The sequence below is a fragment of the Podarcis liolepis genome (genome assembly GCF_965112155.1).
Source record: "Podarcis liolepis genome assembly, chromosome: 15".
In the NCBI taxonomy this organism is placed as follows: domain Eukaryota; kingdom Metazoa; phylum Chordata; class Lepidosauria; order Squamata; family Lacertidae; genus Podarcis; species Podarcis liolepis.
In genome coordinates, this window is record NC_139566.1 from 25,888,284 (window position 1) to 25,908,125 (window position 19,842).

The 19,842-nt window shown below is 47.1% G+C and overlaps 1 protein-coding gene and 1 long non-coding RNA gene across 4 annotated transcripts in view; one reads left to right on the forward strand and one right to left on the reverse strand.

Annotated features, from left to right (window-relative positions):
- LOC310695039 overlaps positions 1 to 19,842 on the reverse strand; it is a 167,858-nt gene that overhangs the window by 140,304 nt on the left and 7,712 nt on the right. The window lies entirely within an intron of this gene.
- Positions 1 to 19,842, forward strand: part of INPP5J (inositol polyphosphate-5-phosphatase J) — a 36,977-nt gene that overhangs the window by 6,071 nt on the left and 11,064 nt on the right. For all 3 annotated transcript variants that reach the window (XM_083478534.1, XM_083478533.1, XM_083478532.1), the window contains exons 2-6: positions 520 to 1,358; positions 8,656 to 8,766; positions 11,343 to 11,451; positions 15,850 to 15,966; positions 17,048 to 17,223. In XM_083478534.1, the coding sequence (XP_083334660.1) occupies positions 520 to 1,358; positions 8,656 to 8,766; positions 11,343 to 11,451; positions 15,850 to 15,966; positions 17,048 to 17,223 (1,352 nt within the window). The remainder of the gene's footprint in view (positions 1 to 519; positions 1,359 to 8,655; positions 8,767 to 11,342; positions 11,452 to 15,849; positions 15,967 to 17,047; positions 17,224 to 19,842) is intronic.

Sequence of the window (19,842 nt, forward strand, 5' to 3'; positions counted from 1 at the left end):
ACAACTGCCGCCTGGAGTTCATTGCCCCAGGGTGTTGCAAGGGCTTCTTCAGAAGGTCTGGTGAACATGCAGAAGAAGGCAGGGTTAGGAGTGGATGCTGAGAGCCTAGGTCATCTCAAAGGGCAGCGTTTGTATACAGAGACATGGTGTACCCTCTGTCTGTCCGTTCCTGAGGTTAAGAGTCAGGGAAGTTCTCTTGCATGGGCAATGTGGTCGTAGCCAGCCCTGGAGGAGAAGATGAGAAGGAAGGAGGTTGCAGTGACCTCACGGGGACATGCCAGATGTATTGCAAAAACCTCCTTGCAGAGAATTCCCATCAGGGCCCAGCTCTAGCCATGACCTTGCTTGGCTCTGTTCTGTGGACGCTGCTGCAGAATTTGTGGGCAAAATTGAGACGGGTTCCTCGCACCTGCCAGGGTCGTTGTGGGCATCTTTGTGTGAAGATAGGCTGGCAGGCAGGGCCTCACATGCCACACAGCTGTCTAATGTGCTCTGCCCTTTTCTCCCCCCTTCTTCAAGATGGAGTCCAGTCACCGTGGCAGCAGGGACCAAGGACCGTCCTCCCCCATCGGGTCCCAGCCGGTGTCTCCACGCAACAGTATCACAGGATTGGCATCGCCAGGGCTGTTCTCTCCTGCCAGCAACCAGTACGCCTCAGATGGGACAGTCCGGTACCAGCCTGAGGGATCCAGCAATGCCATGTATACCGGAGGAAACCTGCCAAGTGGGACTAGGCCTGACTCGCTGTTTGACTCTTTCCACAACCGGTTGCAGCCCGACGGGTCTCGCCATTCGGCGTCTGAGAGACAGAACCAGCCTCTCTCCTTGGATCTCAACAGAGCCCAGCCGGAGGGCTCTGGGGGCGTCCATGCATTCAACACCCCAAACCTGCGTTCTCCGGTAGAGTTACGGCCCTTGTCTCCAGCTTCCGGCAGCTCGTCAACCCAATCCAACGTCTCTCCCTCCATGAAACTCAGCCAGTCACCCAGCCGGGGTGTGCTCCCAGAACTTTGCGGCCTGGACCCAGTGACCTCTGGCATCCTCGCCACGGTGGAACTCAAGGACACTCTCCCAAAGGCCGAATCCAGTGACCACATCTACATGGGTCGCTCTGGCTCCTCGCACCGGCCCATGTCCCTCCCAAAAGCCATCTCGAGCGAGTACATCTCGGGCGGAGGAAGGGTGGGCCCCTCTAAGTCCGCCATGCTCTCCAAGGCTGAGTCGGAGGACATCGTCTCGTATGGCAGGCTCCGGCAGCCCCCCAAATCCCAGGACCTGGGCAGCAGCAACATGAATCCCAAGGAAAGCTTTCTGCTGCGACTCGGCCAGCCCCACACCAAGCAGGACAACGAGTTTCGGTGAGGCAGACTGGGCGTGATGGGAGAGCGATGGCTCAGGTGGTGGGGTGAGGGAACAAGAGCAGTTAGGACAGGGGTCAGCAACCTTTTTCAGCCATGGACTGGTCCACCGTCCCTCAGACCATGTGGTGGGCCGGACTATATTTTGGGGGGGAAATGAAGGAATACCTATGCCCCACAAATAATCCAGAGATGCATTTTAAATAAAAAGACACATTCTACTCATGTAAAAACACCAGGCAGGCCCCAGAAATAATCCAGAGATGCATTTTAAATAAAAAGACACATTCTACTCATGTAAAAACACGCTGATTCCTGGACCGTCCGCAGGCTGGATTTAGAAGGTGATTGGGCCGGGACTGGCCCCTGGTTGCCTACCCCTGAGTTAGGAGGAAGGTTGTATTTTGAAGCAGGGGAGGGTCAGTGAGATGCAAATTGTATTGTGTTGGGGTTGGGGAGCTTGTGTCCAGATAGATAGATAGATAGATAGATAGATAGATAGATAGATAGATACTGTAGATAGATAGATATACAGTGGTACCTTGGGTTAAGAACGTAATTCATTCTGGAGGTCTGTTCTTAACCTGAAACTGTTCTTAACCTGAGGTACCACTTTAGCTAATGGGGCCTCCTGCTGCCGCACTACCGGAGCACAATTTCTGTTCTCATCCTGAAGCAAAGTTCTTAACCCGAGGTCCTATTTTTGGGTTAGCGGAGTCTGTAACCTGAAGTGTCTGTAATGCGAGGTACCACTGTAGCTTTTATTGAAAGACTTTCATGTATTGTCCCTCTAGATATTGATGAATCCCGATGCCCAACATTCAGTCGTAGAATCATAGAGTTCGAAGCTGTCCCCAAGCATCGTCTAGTCCACCCCCAGCAATTCCAGAATCACAGCTAAAGAACCCTTAACAGATGAGCATTCAACCTCTGTTTAGGAAACTCCAGTGAAGGAGAGTTTGGCTACCTTCTCAGGTAGTCCATTCCCCTGTTGAGCAGCTTTGGATCCTACCCTCTGGAGCAGCAAATAATAAGTTTGCTGCATTTCCCATATCCAATATCCTCCTTCAGATATTTGAAGACAGCTCTCATATCACCTCTCCGTCTCCTCCTCCAGGCTAAACATACCCAGAATGCGGCAGCTAGACTGGTGACTGGGAGTGGCCACTAAGACCATATAACACCGGTTCTGAAATACCTACACTGGCTCCCAGTACGTTTCCAAGCACAATTCAAAGTGTTGGTGCTGACCTTTAAAGCCCTAAATGGCCTCAGCCCAATATACCTGAAGGAGCATCTCCACCCCCATCGTTCAGCCCGGACACTGAGGTCCAGCTCCGAGGGCCTTCTGGCAGTTCCCTCATTGTGAGAAGTGAGGTTGCCGGGAACCAGGCAGAGGGCCTTCTCAGTAGTGGTGCCCACCCTGTGGAACGCCCTCCCATCAGATGTCAAGAAAATAAACAACAACCTGACTTTTAGAAGACATCTGAAGGCAGCCCTGTTTAGGGAAGTTTCTAATGTTTGATGTTTTATTGTGCTTTTAATTCTGTTGGGAGCCACCCAGGGTGGCTGGCGAAACCCAGCCAGATGGGCGGGGTATAAATAATAAATAATAAAATATAACAACAACAGCAACTTATTATAATATTGATATTATAACTCCCTCAACTGTTTCTCTTAAGGCTTAAGTTCCAGACTCTTCATCATCTTGGTTGCCCTCCTCTGCGCACCTTCCAGTTTCTCATTAGCCTACTTAATCTGGGGTGCCCACAATTGGACACAGAACCCCAGATGTGGTCTGAACAAGGCAGAATAGAGTGGCACTATCACTTCCCTTGATCTGGACTCTGGACTTCTATTGATGCAGCCTAGAATTGCATTAACCTGTTTTTTGTTATTTTTTTGCCGCCGCTGCTGCTGCTTCACACTATGAATGAGAGAGTAGACCACCTTTTTACAGCAAACCTCATTATAATTATTGCAACATTAAACGGGCCAAACCGGTCTTATCTTTAAGCCTTTGCCATAAGACCTTTGTACTGAGGCTTGTTTTTATGGTTCATAACTATTGTCCCTTTCGGCATAGTGCCAGTGAGCTGGTAAGAAAAACTGGGCTTTGCTCCTTTAGGAGCAACCCTGTAGGTGTTTCTCTCTGTGTGTGTCCTCCTCTGTGGCTTCCTAAATTGTGCCCTCGTTTCACAACCCAACTTCCCAGCGATGCAGGCTAGGGTTGGGTCCAATCTGGACATTGCATCCTGCTGGCTGGAGCTGATGGGAACTGAGAATCCGACAACTAGAGAGGCACCAGTCATTCCCTCTGCCCCCCACACAATGGGGCTACCAGGATGCCTGGCATCAGCAACTTGGAACCAGCTCTTTCCTGCTGGAGGACCAAGCAAGCTCTTCTCCCCCCCTTGCACCTGCAGCGAGTCCTTTTTGCTGACACTAACTGGCGCCTTCCCGCATATGCGGTTTAATTGTGTTAATGCCCTGGGATTTATTGCCAGGGAGCCTGCCGTGGCCAGTGGCCCTCCGGGAGCTTCTGCCAGGCACTGAGCATTCCAGCTGGCCACGCCAATCATATTAGCACAGCGGTGTCTGAAAATGGCACGTGCCATTAAGAGTGCTGAAATTGTGTTAGTGCCCGTTGGTTGACGACAGCTCCCGTTATCCCTGAGCGCTCACTGTGCAGGCTGCCGGGAGTCTTGGAGAACATCATGAGGACATCAGCCCCATCCCTGGCTAATGACAGCCCTGCAGGGAAGGCCAAAAGAATCATAGATCATAGGGATGCAGGAATATGCAACTGTCTCATGCAAGGATTGAACCTGCAACCTTGGCATTATCAGGACCCAGCTCTAAGCAACTGAGCCAGAGAGTGTCTCTGCTAAGGTCCTTTGGTACATTTGTAGCCAAAGCGAGGTTTTAACTGGGGGTTAGTTGGCTTCAGTGTTGTTGTGCTTTATTTATTGCATTTGTATCTCGTGACTTTGCTGTTGCAGGACTCCAGTTCCATAATCATTGGCCATGCTGGCTGCATCTGATGGGTTTTGTAGTCCAACAAAAGTTTTGTAGTCCACCCGAAGGCAGCCCTTTATAGTGATTTTTTTTAAATGTTTGAGGTTTTATTGCGTTTTTATATTTTGCTGGAAGCCTCTCAGAGTGGCTGGGGCAACTCAGTCCGATGAGTGGGGAATAAATAATAAAATTATTACATACCCTCCAACATTTATCCGATGAAAATAGGGACATCTTATTCAATTGTTGTTGTTGTTGTTGTTTTATTGATACTCTGCCCAGTGCTTTTTCCCCCCTTAAAAAGTGTTTAAGAAAAACTTTTTTTCTCATTTAGACCTCAAGGAAAACCACCATTTTATAGTTCAAATCAGGGAAAATAAATACAGTAAACGGACAAAAGTACAAAGATTCACAAAATGTTTAGGGGTATGCATCCCCCTGTGTCCCCCCCCCAGGAAAAAAGCCCTGACCCCACCCATCTGACAGGGTTGTCCCAGCCACTCTGGGCACCTTCCAACATATATAGGTAAAGGGACCCCTTACAGCTAAGTCCAGTTGCGAATGACTCTGGGGTTGCGGTGCTCATCTCACTTTACTGGCCGAGGGAGCCTACGTTTGTCCACAGACAGTTTTTCCAGGTCATGTGGCCAGCATGACTAAGCCGCTTCTGGCAAACCAGAGCAGCACACAGAAATGCAGTTTACCTTCCCACCAGAGCAGTACCTATTTATCTACTTGCACTTTGACGTGCTTTTGAACTGCTAGGTTGGCAGGAGCAGGGACCGAGCAATGGGAGCTCACCCCGTTGCGGGGATTTGAACCACCGACCTACCGATCAGCAAGCCCAAGGCTCAGTGGTTTACACCACAGCGCCACTCACGTCCCATAATAAAACCATCATAAAACATAAAACATTAAAAAACTTCCTTATACAGGGCTGCCTTCAGGTGTCTTCTAAAGGTTGTATAGTTAGTTATCGCCTTGGCTCAGGGGGGTCACATAACTCCATACTCTCCAACATTTCTCTGATGAAAATAGGGATGTCCTAAGGAAAAATAAATTAGAAACTAGGACAGCTTCTGTAAATCTGTAGAACAGAGACACTTGGAGGGTCTATTAACATCATCTGAATGTCTGGTGGATGCCAGCATCCAAGGGGGTCTGATGCCTCCAGGTATTGTTGGACCCCACTAAGGAGAGGGACTTTTTTGGTGGTGGCCCCTTGGTAATGGAACAGATTTCCCAGGGAGGCTCAAGTGGTGTTATCTTGGAGGTCATTTTTGTGCCAGACAGAGACTTTCCTGTTCATCCAAGCTTTATAAATAACAAGTAATGCAGGATTCTCCCTCCCCTAAACGGTTTTATGTTTTGCTTTTGCTTTTTGCTTTTAGCTGTTTTTTCAAACCTTATTTATTCTAAACTGCCCCAAAGAAGTTTATATTGTAGTGTGGCAGGCAGAGGTAATAAATAAAAGAAGTTATAAATATGTATTAATTTATGCATAAATTTCTATACTGCTGTATGTTTGGAGCACTCCTGTACATAATCAACATAATGAAGTCTGAGGTAAAAAAAACAGCAAGGCAAAAAATGCAAAACTAGGTCACTCACGTGGCAGCGTAAGCTTGTCTAAATAACCTTTTAAAGATGTCTAAAACTACACCTAGGAGATGCCTATGAAGGCAGCAAATTCTGAATTAATGAGGAGGTGGTTGAGGCATAAAATACTGGGGTGTTCAAAGGCTGTCACTGTCTTGATCTGCAAAATTTTCGGAAGCTGCTTGTCGTAGATGAAACACCACGTCTCAAAAGCCTGCAGCTGAATGATGGTGTCTGGGGTGAGGCAAGGAAACTCTGTCTGTGGTTTGTTGATGGGGGGGGGGCAACTTCATCTGCACAGACCCTCCCTGCATGCCTGGTGTGCAGGTGTGAATGTGAAATAAATGTTTCTGGCTAGCTGAATCTCAGCCTAGCAAACCTCAGTCCAGCTTACATTAGGTTGCCACTCTGGCTTTCGACAGTTTTAGGATTGCCATATGTCCTTTTTTCCAGCACATGTCCTCTTTCTTCATAGTGATCCATAGTTAAAAGTATACCGTATTTTTCCATGTATAAGACGCGTTTTTTATTATTAAAATATGGGGGTCATCTTACACACAGATAGTGCAGAGTGAGGATGGGTGATTGGTGGCAGCTGCGAGCAGGAGATGTCAGCGGCGATTGGGCGGGAGATTGGTGGTTGTGGCACGGCGATTGGCTGCTACTGCGACAATTGGGCAGGCAATTGGCGGGCAGATGACTGGTGGGTTTGTCGAGGCATGTGATTGGCAGCGGTGGTCAGGCGGTTGAGTGATTGTCGGCAATCCCCCACCCCAAACTTCAACAACTCTGTGCAATCTCCCCCCATTTCCTTAATCTGGAGTCCCATAAAATAGGGGTCATCTTATACACGGAGGCGTGTTATACACGGGAAAATACGGCAAGCTGGCAAATGTGTCCTCTTTTTTGCTCTTCAAAATATGGCAACCCTATCAGGGACCTACCTTATTTTGTGACTGTAAGTTGTTTAAACTGTTTTTAATAGTGTAAATTAATGTTGTAACCTTCCTTGGGACTTTAGGGTGAAGGGCACAAAGATGATACTAATAACAACCCATAATTCCCATAATTATTATTTTATTTTACGTACAAAAATACAGTGGAACATCAGTTGTCGAATGTAATACATTCTGGTTCGACTTCTGAAACGTTTGACAACCTAGGCACAATGGGGCTGTTGGCAAAATCCCTTTAAAAAAATGGAGACATGCACCTCGAAAGCCGTTCGACTTCCAAAAATCATTCAAAAACGGAAGCATTCACTTCCGGGTTGTTGGCGTTCCAAAGCCAAAACGTCCGACGTCCAGAGCGTTCAACAACCAAGGTTAACTGTACTTGTATGTCAAAAAAAAAATAATCAAAGTGTTTTACAGCAATAAAACAAAAAAAATAGTTAAATAAAAACTGTGAAAAGGTTAGAGAGTTAAAAACAGACATCAATTAACCAATGTGGAAGGGTGTGTTTGTTGGAATCGGGGGGTCTCAGCCCCAACTGGGACGTCTCCCTCTCAGCCTTGTTGCTGTGGAGATTCCTCGACCTCTGCTCTGATGTACATCAGTGACCCAAGCTTACAGACCTGAGCACACTTTACTCAGCAGTGTATATACTGCGCAACAGAAGAGGCTTGAGGCTGTAGATACATACTGAGCTACGCATTTATAAAACATAAATCAGGACAAAGAAACATGTCGTCTCTCCTTGTCGTCTTCTCAGAGAGAGAGAGCTAAAAACAACAACTATACAGAGCGGAAGTTCTGCTCACGCCAGCAATCTGTGCTGGAATGTAAACAGTGGAATCCCAACAGTGTTCTTAATTGCCTGCATAGGCCTGACAGAGTAGAAATGTTTTTGGCAGGTGTTTAAAAGTTGGCACCTGCTGACTCTCTAGTGGCCAAGAGTTCCATAGGACTGGGCTGATGACACTAAAGACTTGGTTTCTTGTTTTCTTGTTGTCAAATGAGCTTCACCAACTTGGGGAACAACCAATGATGCTCCTACAGGTGATTTCCGTGCTCAAGCTAGGACATATAATAATAATAAGAAGAAGAATACCCCGCCCCTCTGGCCGGGTCTCCCCAGCCACTCTGGGTGGCTCCAAACAGAATATTAAAAACACGATAAAACATTGAACATTAAATAATTCCCTAAACAGGGCTGCCCTCAGATGTCTTCTAAAAGTCAGCTTGTTGTTTATTTCCTTGACATCTGATGGGAGGGCGTTCCACAGCTCAGGCACCACTACCGAGAAGGCCCTCTGCTTAGTTCCCTGTAACCTCACTTCTCGCAGTGACGGAACCACCAGAAGGCCCTCAGAGCTGGACCTCAGTGTCCAGGCTGAATGATGGGGGTGGGCCCAGGTATACTGGGCCGAGGCCGTTTAGGGCTTTAAAGGTCAGCACCAACACTTTGAATTGTGCTCAGAAACGTACTGGGTTCAAGTCTTCCCTTTGGTACCTTGGACCTAAGTTGTTCAGATGGGCAGCCAGTGGAGGTGTTCTAACAAGGGGGGTGCATGTTCTTGACCAGAAACTCCCGTCAGCAGTCTGGCTTCAGCATTCTGCCCCAGCTGGAGCTTCCGAACCAGGCCCAAGGGCAGCCCCAAATAAAGTATGTGACAGTCATCCAGCCTTGAGTTTAATATTAATGACCCTTGACGCCAAGCTCCCTGTTTCCTCTTAGCATCACTATCGTGACCTGGAACGTTGGTACAGCCATGCCTCCCACCGACGTGACCTCGCTCCTGCACCTCAACACTGGGGACTCCAACGACACAGACATGATCACCATTGGGTAAGGAAAAGGATCCGCCATGGACTGCCCTTTTTGCAGAGCATGTCACTAGAGTGTGTGTTTAAGTGTGTGTGAACTCCCATCCAACACAACTCTGCAGGGTGAATGAACGGTGCTCAGGGCAGTGATTGCCAGATGTGAACATCTGGGACTAGAGATGGCCAAATCTGCCTGATTTAGTTTCTCTCCCTTTCTCATCCCCCCCCCCAACCTTTAAGTTTCATTCTCCCTACTTAGAATCGTAGAGTTGGAAGCGACCTTGGGGGAACATCTAGTCCAGCCCCCTGAAATGCAGGAATCTCAACTAAAGCATCCATGACAGATGGCCATCAAACTTCTGCTTAAAAAACCCTCAAACGAAGACGAAGAAAAATAAATACCCCACCCATCTGGCTGGGTTTCTCCAGCCACTCTGGGTAGCTCCCAACAGAATTAAAAGCACAATAAAACATCAAACATTAGAAACTTCCCTAAACAGATGTCTTCAGATGTCTTCTAAAAGTCAGATTGTTGTTTATTTCCTTGACATCTGATGGGAGGGTATTCCGCAGGGCGGGCACCAATACCAAGAAGGCCCTCTGCCTGGTTCCCTGTAACCTCACTTCTCGGAGGGAGGGAACCACCAGAAGGTCCTCAGAGCTGGACCTCAGTGTCCGGGCTGAACAATGGGGGTGGAGACGCTCCTTCAGGTATACTGGGCTGAGGCCATTTAGGGCTTTAAAGGTCAGCATCAACACTTTGAATTGTGCTTGGAAACGTACTGGGAGCCAGGACTGGTGTTATATGGCCTCAGCGGCCACTCCCAGTCACCAGTCTAGCTGCCACATTCTGGATTAGTTGCAGTTTCCGGGTTACCTTCAAAGGTAGCCCCACATAGGAGATTCCACAATCTCCACTTTCGAACCGCTCTTACTGTTAGAAATTTCTTCCTGCTGCTTAGTTGGAATCTCTTTCCTTGTAACTTGAATCTATTAATTTGGGTCCTACCCTCTGGAGCAGGAGAAAACAAGCTTGCTCCATCTTCCATGCGACAGCCCTTCAGATATTTGAAGATGGCTATTATATCTCCTCTCAGCCTCCTCTTTTCCAGGCTAAACATCCCCAGCTCCTTCAAAATCTACATCAGTTTGTAGATTTTTCTTTTTTAAAATTCGCCGCCGACCTTTATTTTAATAATATATACATTTTTGCACAGAGTTGCAGGGTTTGTTTGTTTTTTTGCAGCCAAGTTTCCCTAATGCAATCTTCACAAATCTAGGCACGTCACCCCAAATTCTCCCTCCCCTTTTGTAATTTTCAGATGCGATTTCCTTTCTCCTAAATTGACGTAGAATGGGTTTTTTAAACTGTTTTATTAAATTTGCTTAGTAGCGTAACATTATTATATATATTCTAAAAACAAAGAATACAAAACACAATTCATTCATACTACAAAGCATACCTACTTAGCATTAATATATATGGTTTCTGAAAAAGGGCTTACATAACAAAATCCATTCAAAATACCATCCGGTTTACCTCTCCCCCCCCCACTCCAACCCTCCCCTCCCCCGGTCAGGCCTTCCTTCTTCATATCTTTATCCATGTACACATTCTGTTCAGTCGATCTTGTATGTTAGGGTTGGCTTCCCCTCTTTCTATCCAGTCCCTGTAAAAAGCCCATTTATTTGGCATTTGTTTTCCCATCTATCCTCTGCCACTACCTGTGCAAATATTTCTGATTGTACGTATTCAAACACATAATCATTCCATTTTTCCATATTCCATTTGGCCTTTTCTTTCCGTCCCAAAGCAATAACGGAGAATGTAACACAGACGGAGAATGGTTGCAAAAGGACAATGCCCAATAATTTTTTTTGACATAGCACAAACCTCAGAACAAACTCTACAGTTCTATGATTCCATTATCTGGCAATTATGTGGTTTCCCCCTCTCATATCTTGAATCAGAAGAACAGGTTCTCCTTTTGATTTTGAATTGGTACAGGGCGAGGTTTTTTAGAGCCACTGAGTCTTTTCTACTGTGTTGGTGGAGGAAGGGATTTCAGCCCTGTGGGTGAGGTGAGCTCAGCCCCCTCTGATCCTTGGCTTGAAAAATCCTCAGCTGCTTTGAACTACGGAACTGGCGCTGTTCTAGGTCCCACATAATACCCATTAAGCATTTGTAAGAAATCAATCTTTTTTTTTTGTCTAGAGTGGGACTTAATCTCTGGAACTCACTGCCTATTGACACCAGGCAGGTGCCTTCCCTGCCCTCTATTTGGTGTTTGCTAAAAAACCATTTTTCTTTAGAAAAGCCTTTTTAAAAAATTGCTGTAAGTTTTAATCTGTTTTTAGTTCATTGCTGATTTTATCTTTTGAAGAATTGTTTTTATAGTTAGTTTTATAGTTTTATTCTCTTTGAGACTTTTTGCTTTACAATCAATTGGTATATAAATTTGATGGAAAAAAGAGGGGTTATTTATAAGAACATGAGACTTTTCCTCCATTTTCTTTCCCGTGAAAGTGCCTGGAGAGCAGAGTGTTCTTTCCAAAGTGTTTGCCTGCCAGCTGGTGACAATTTTGAATTGTTTTCAGGCTCCAGGAGGTGAACTCCATGATCAACAAACGGCTCAAAGATGCTCTTTTCACAGACCAGTGGAGCGAACTCTTCATGGAGGTGTTGAGTCCATTTAATTTTGTACTGGTAAGCACCAAGGGGAACTCAGTGACAAGCTGAGGACAGGTTAAGAATATTGGGGGGGGGACTTCCTTTCTTTTCTTTTCTTTTTTGGTTACGAATGCAAATGCTTTTAATAACTGCAAATAATCAGAGGGCTGATAAAATTAATTTTTACACAAAACAACAACAGTGATTCAGAATGTTGTTTGTACTAACAGATTTATTTTTTTAAAGCCAGGACCAATGCAAACTTAATTAAGGGGCTGTGTTATTATTCCCGCAGTTGTTGTTTTAAATATTTTTTATTTATTTTTATCAATAGAAATTTACAATCAAACAATTTGTATAATCATCTTAGGAGATTCTCTGACTTGTGACTTCCCCCCATCTCCTGCATGGGCCCTTATTACAATAATTAAGACTGCATATCAATATGTTCTCCACTACTTCCATTTTTCAAAATTATCCATAATCTTTGTTACTTTACAAGGAGGAGGGCAGGAACAGGGACCGAGCTCACCCCGTCGCGGGGATTTGAACCGCTGACCTTCTGATCCGCAAGCCCTAGGCTCTGTGGTTTAACCCACAGTGCCACCCGCATTAATTCTTCACTAATTCTAGTATGACTTCTGATCTCCCTGCTGTGGTTCCCAGGTTTCCTTTTGCTATGCTTCCTTTCCTTGACTGTTTCAGCAAGGGGTTCTGAATTAGGAACTTTGCTGAAATGATCAGGATTTAACCCCTCCACTCACCAGCTGATGAGCAGGATGTGTGTGTAAAATCCTGCTGCTTTGGCTATGTGCCCCTGTTCCTTGCTCAAAACTGGTACACACTGTCAATGCAGGATTTAACCTTGTCCTCCCACTCATCAGATGATGTCACAAGTGATATCAGCTGGTGGACAGGTGTTGGGGGAGTTAGCCTTGCAGATCTCAAGCATCTGTTGGCAATGCGCTGGTCCCTGGCCATGATAGTGGTGGGCAATAAGCCAAGGGTGGGGCAGCTGTGGTTGATTGATTGATTGATTGATTGCATTTCTATGCCACTGTTCATTCAAATGAATCTCAAAGCAGCTTAACAACCAATAAATAACCATTACATAATAAAACATAATAGCACATCGTGAATACAGCATACGTCATATAAAAGAATTTATCAAAAAAAATTGCAATCTATAAAAAACTTAACAAAACAGCAACTAAAAAATAAGCTAAACCTCACAATTGTGACAAGTCGTGTGTTTAACAAACCAATGCAGCATTTAGAATCCACAAAGCAATATTAAAAACATTAACAAAATAGTAACTAAAGATATAAGCTAAGTACTAAGTTCATTCATACCCCCAGTCACACACCCCATCTCTGCACCCCCATGACTCATAACCTTTCACTCTGTTCAGTTCATTAAAATACAATCATACCTCGGGTTACAGACGCTTCAGGTTGCACATTTTCGGGTTACGGACGCGCCAAAACCTGGAAGCACCGGAATGGGTTACTTCTGGGTTTCGGCGCTCGCAGATGCACAGAAGCGCTGAATCACACTTTGCACATGCACAGAAGCTCCGAATTGCAACCCGCACATGTACAGACACGGTGCTGCAGGTTGCGGATGCTGTGGGTTGCGAACGTGCCTCCCGCATGGATCACGTTCGCAACCCGAGCGTCCACTGTACACCAATGCACATAATGTCCCTCACTGCCCATGGGTCTGCTCTTCTGACCCACAGCCTCACTCTGCCCTCTCGATGTGGCAGCCCCCCAGTCGATCCAGACAGATTTCCTTCCCACTCCTGTCCTAAAGCGCATTATGGGATGCAGCTTGATATGGTGTCCCAATCCAGTTTGCCAGCATGGCAGCCCAGTGGATCGGCATCATCTGAGCCTTAGCTTTCAAAGGCCTCTCTTAGCCTACCAGTGGGAGGATAAGATGGAGAAAGCCAGTCTGACCTCTCTTGGGAGGGAACCTCACAACCTGGGAGCGGCCGCCGAAAAGGCTCTCTCTGGTTGATCCCTCTGACGTCGAGAGCACTGAGAGAAGGTTATCACACAGGGAGGCAGGTTCGCATAGAGAGAAGCACCCCCAAGGCACGCACGAAACCTCAGACGACAGCCCAGTTTGCAAAGATCTGCATGGCACCAGTCCCTTCTGGCCCAGCGACTGTGGCGCTGGTGGGATTCAGGGACGCAAAGGCTGGCTGAGGCGATGCCCCTTGTGAGCGTCACAGGTGCCAACCTCCCTCTCTCCAGGATTTGAGGGTGTGAGGCTCCAGTAGCCTTGGCAAAGCCAGGGTGCTCCAGGCGTGCTGCTTCGGGTGCTTGCCTGCCTGAGTTCCTCGGATGACCTCAGAACCCTGCCCTGCTCCCGACGATAACGTCACAGCGGTCTCCATGGCAATGCCATGGCGACGAGGAGCATCAGAGCTCCTCCTTTGGGAGGCTGTTGTGACGGCGAAGGGGAGAGGAGCGGCTGCTGGTTTCTCAAGGGCTGAGGATCCTGCTGTGCTGTCTCCCTATTTAGGACAGCCTCTGTGTGACTTGGGGCGATGGGATGGGCTTGTTCTGACAGCCTGATTCTACTCCTCTCCCCCCCCTCTCTCTCGCCCTGCCTACCCCACACACAACCGGAGCTTTCCAGGACACATTCATAACGCGCCAGATCACCTTGGGACAACTCCATCTCCCTTGCATGTTTTACTTTTGTGCTCTAGAATTGGATATGCTATTCTTGCTGTGGCATACGATGTAATAGAATACAGAAAGGAAACGCACTTTGAAAATGGAGCGCTGTGCATAACTCATAAGAACATGAGAAGAGGCCAGCTGAATGAGGCCAATGGCCCATCTAGTCCACCATCATGTTCTCACCATGACCGACCAGATGTCTGCTGGAAACCTGCAAGCAGGACCTGGGCACAAGACCCCACTTTCCCCTCCTGTGGTTTCCAGCAACTGGGATTCAGAAGCATTGCTGTCTCCATGGGTGGTAGCCATCAATAAGCTGACTTTCCATGAATACACATATTTTGCATTTATTTCTCCAGACAGCAGCTCACCTCTAGGCCCTAGCCTGGACTCTCCCTCCTTGGAGGTTTTTAAGCAGAGCTTGGATGTCCTTCTGTTATGGACGCTTTAGTTGACATTCCTGCAGTACAGAGGTACCTCAGGTTACAGACGTTTCAGGTTACAGACGCTTCAGGTTACAGACTCTGCTAACCCAGAAATAGTACCTCGGGTTAAGAACTTTGCTTCAGGATGACAACAGAAATTGCGTGGTGGCGGTGGGAGGCCCCATTAGCTAAAGTGGTGCCTCAGGTTAAGAAGAGTTTCAGGTTAAGAACGGACCTCCAGAACGAATTAAGTTCTTAACCCGAGGTACAACTGTACATTTCAGTTCACTTTTAATTTGTAACACTGCCTTTCTATGTTACTATACATACATAAGGTGATTCACGAGCTGAAGAAACAAGAAAATAGACAGCAAAGGTCACACACATAATAACAATCTGATCCAGTACCCCCCCAAAAAAGTCACAATAACTTTGAAAGAAACAACTTAGATCAAATAAAGCAATACAGTCGTAACTTGGTTTTCAAACTGCCTAGTTCTCGAATGTTTTGGCTCTTGAACGCCGCAAAAAAAAGTGAGTATTCCAGTTCGCAAACTATTTTTGGAAGCCAAATGTCCAATAGGACTTCCTCAGCTCCCGATTGGCTGCAGGAGCTTCCTGCAGCCAATCAGAAAGCACGCTTTGGTTTCCGAATGTTTTGGAAGTCGAAGCTATGACTGTATTCAGCAATCCATTGTAACAGAATAATGAACAATAAAATTAAAGGTCAACAAATAATAAGTAAACAGTTTACACTTATCAGTTACAATAAAGAATTACTAAACTATGATCAATAAAAATAACGGCAAGTCACAATGCATAAAATACCACAAAACATACAAATCCGTGTAAAAGGGTCAAATTGAGATACAAGGTTGGACTAGACGACCTCAGTGGTCCCCTCCAACTTTGCGATTCTATACTTCTGTTGTTCCATTCTCCTTAATTAGACTTTGCTGTCGCAGATCAGCCTGCAAGCCTCCCATCCTGAGTCTGGGGTGTGTGTGTTCAGGATTCGAACTGAGTGCCGTGCCTTCTGTGAGGGCGGAGAGATGTATTTATTCATTATTGAATTTATATCCCACTTTCCCTCCCAAGGAGCTCAAGGGTGGTGTACGTAGTTCTCCCCACACCTCCTCACTTTAAACCCTCACAACAACCCTGTGAGGTAGGTCACGCTGAGGAATGGTGGCTGGCCCAAGATCACCCGGCGAGCTTCATCATGGCCGAGTGGGAAAATGAACCCTCTAGCCAGGTGCTCTAACCATTGCACCATGCTGCCTGGCTCTCTCACTGCCTTTCGCTCTTCCAGGTGAGCACAGTGCGGATGCAAGGTGTCATCCTGATGGTCTTTGCCAAGTACTACCACCTGCCGTTTCTACAGGACATCCAGACGGACTGCACCAGGACGGGACTGGGAGGATACTGGGTAAGTGTCAGGGGCCATGCTGAGGAGGGCTACACTGAGGAAAAAGGTGGGATCTACCCCCTCCCCCTGATCCTGAATCTTCCCAGGAGCAGGAGGACAGTATAGATTTGGAACAACGGTTTGCAGAGGGGCATAGTTCAGAAGGCAGAACCTGGGAAATGCTGGATGGGGAACAGCTAGGAAAAGAAACACTGGGGGAGAGAGGGTTAACAGATTCACTGTCTGGAAAGCATTCCTCCACTCTCCCCAAGGTCAAGAAGAGCTCAGAAAGTGGCAGAACAGGAGAGACCTGTCAGGAGTAAGCATGGACCAATGGTACCAAATCATATGGGAAACAGCCCTACTAGAAAAATTACCTAATAAACTGAAACTGACACAGGGACAAATAGAAGAAGACACCTTCATGGCTCCCCTTTATCACATACACAACACAGCAAGACAACGACAAAAGTCCACCAACAGCATACAAATCAATCTGGCTAACATGATCCAAAACACCCACCCACCCCACTCACACATGAAAACAAAGATCACCACAGCAAACCACAAATGAACAACCACACCCTAGGCCAACCCCAACCTCTCTCACCACCAAAGGAACACAAGCGAACAGCAAAGAACCTGCACAAGCAACGCTGACACAAAACCCTACATATAGTAAGTAAAATAGAAACATCGCCACCCAACCTCACCCCTACCCATCTTCCCCCTCACTTTGTTAAATCAAGAAAATCATATATATATATATATATATATAGGCAGAACAGAAAACACAGCAGCTCCAAGCTCAGATTACAAGACGTAGGAGTGACGTAGTTTAATAGGGACGGAGGGAGGAAGGAACTTAATTGGGAACGCTGCAGATTTCTAGGAGGAATGTTCTTTGTTCTCTCGCTGTGATTATTAAAGTTTCTAACTGGTAAGAAGACTCCTTTTCCTTTGTTCCGCTTATCTACTGCCACGGGGGGAGGAAGCTGATTCCCTGAAGCCTGGCAGAAAGTGTGCATGGGTCCAAGGGCACAGAGCGAAGGCATAGCCCCTGGTGGCAGCTGATCCATACCTTTCTCCCTCCCCAATGCAGGGCAATAAAGGTGGGGTGAGCATCCGCCTCTCCATCTTTGGCAACATGGTCTGCTTCCTAAACTGCCACCTACCGGCACACATGGAGAAGGCAGAGCAGCGCAAGGAGGACTTCACCACCATCCTCCACATGCAGCAGTTCGAAGGGCCGTCAGCCAGCGGGATCCTTGACCACGAGTAAGTCTCGGTCCCAGGTGCATTGCATCTCAATTGCCCCGCCCATTTTTCCTTTGCCCCGCCCACCCCTGGCATGTCCCCCTCCCCCACAAACGTTGTCTGGAAGGGAATGTGGCCCTGTGGCTGAAAAGCTCTCCTGTATGATAGAGAGTCCGATCTTTTCTCCTGGATAATCGAGTTGGAAAGGGCCCCCCAGTGCTCATCTAGTCCAACCCCCTGCAATGCAGGAATCACAACTAAATAAACCTGAACAGATGGCCACCCAACCTCTGCTTAAAAACCTCCAGTGAAAGAGACACCCCACTGCCTTCCGAGAGAGACCATTCCACTGTCGAACAGATCTTATCATCAAAAAGTTCTTCCTGATGTTTAGTTGGAAGGCGATTTTGAGCAGAGAGAAGCAAGAAGGAAGATGGGCAGGACTCCCAATCCACCCCAGCCTCCGTTCCACTGCCTCGGTTATTTCCCCTCTTCCCAGTCATTCTGGTCTCTGAGACTCCTTTTCAATGTGTACGAATACATATCTTCCTATATAAATAGAAATGTAAGGTGTTGTCACGCTCTGTAGTTCACACGGCTGCCAGCAGGTGGCCACACCAGCTGCACCACGAGGAATGGCAGGCAGGCTCACAAAAGCTGTTGGGGAGGTCAGCTATGGAGAGGATAGGTGGGTGAGATTTAAAGGGTGGGGGGAAGGTGCGGGGGAAGGGCAAAGGGGTAGGCGGGGTTGACAAACCGAGTGAGCAGGGGAACCAGCCCCTAATGCACACATACTTATTTATAGGCTGTTTTTTCCTAGGGCAGAACACTAATAAGAAAGCTTACATCTGCCTTTCTTAGCCAGGTGCCCTCCAGCTGTTCTGGACTTCCATCAACCTCAGCCAGAATAGCCTGGAAAGCACCGGACTGAGAAAGCTGGGATTATGTAATCATGAAATTACTTTGGAAACAAGGCACTTTAAGACTTTTGAAAGACCGCGGCATTTTTGTGTGTGTTTAAAACAGCAATGACACATAGGCCATTTAATCTGAATGTTAATAAAACAGCAATCCAGATTCTAAGTGATATATATCTTCCTATATACATAAAAACGTGAGGCTGTCATCGCGCAGTCCCCCCATTGGAGGATCTGTGGTACTGCATCACATTCTTGGATTTGCATGATGGGGGAAAGAGAACAAAATAGAAGGGCAGTTTTTTAAATGGAGGTTTTACATAATGGCAGAGGTTGCAATGAAGCAGGGATAGAGGGACACAGAGGAGCTGAGTAGGGATGAGGTGGGGCAGTTGAAGGAGCTGTGAGGGAGTATGGAGGCTAAAATTGCAGAGTTGGAAGGGACCCCTGTGGGTCATCTAGACCAACCCCCTGCAACGAAGGAATTGTGGCTAAAAGTCCATGACAGATGGCCATCCAACCTCTGTTTAAAAGTCTTCAGTGAAGCAGAGCCCATCACTTTGAGTGAGTCCATTCCGCTGTAGATCAGCTCTCATTCAAGTCCTCCCCTCTGGAGCAGCAGAAAACAAGCTTGTAACAGCCCTTTAGGTATTTGAAGAAGGCGATCACGTCATTCTTCTCTTCTCCAGGCTAAGCTAACTCCCTCCCCTCCCTCCCCCTGTCTCTCTCACACATCCGGGGGTGGGTGGGGAGAGAGGGTAGGGAGAAATCGATGGACGGAAAGCATTTGCGCAGAAATTGTGCCCAACCCAAACCAGATTCCCAGAACTCACAGGCGAATTTCCATCTTCAAAGTGATTGCTTTCTGACAATTTTTTTTAAAAAAGAAAAAATATATGGGAGGGTATCAGTGCTAAGTGCAATCTGTCTCCCTGCCCCCCCACCATCTGCCCACATCACTTCTGCCATCTGATTCCGACTGGTTCCTGCTGGTGGAAATGTGTCTTCGTGGGCCGCCCAGGTGGGCAGGGTGGCACACGCAGGGCTTGCTGTGACAGCTGACCCTCTTGAAGCCTGAGACTCTCTTTATCGGGAGGCTTCGACTAACCAGGCGGCGCTCGAAGCTGAGGCCGATGGTCCAGGCCACCTGATCCATTCGGTGGCGGAGCAGTTTGGAAGTCAGCCAGGAGGGCTTCCGGCTGGCGTTGACCTACATCCCAGCTCAGAATCTCGGCTTAGCCACTGCTGTTTGTTCCCAGAAAAAGCCTCCTTCCTCTGCTGCTTGGGAAGGGAGGGCTCCTTCTCCCCTCGATCGTGTCCCAGTTGTTTGTTTGCGTGTGTGTGAGAGAGAAATGGCTGGTTGATTTTTTTAAAAAAGAAGTATTTTATTTATTAGATTTAAATACAGTGGTACCTCGGGTTACATACACTTTAGCTTACATACGCTTCAGGTTACAGACTCCACTAACCCAGAAATATTGCTTCAGGTTAAGAACTTTGCTTCAGGATGAGAACAGAAATTGTGCTCCGGCAGCGCGGCAGCAGCAGGAGGCCCCATTAGCTAAAGTGGTGCTTCAGGTTAAGAACAGTTTCAGGTTAAGTACGGACCTCCGGAATGAATTAAGTACTTAACCCGAGGTACCACTGTACTGCCTTTCATCAAAAGATCTCAGGGCTGTTCCCAATATGAAAACACACAATAAAAGCACAAACAGATACCGTA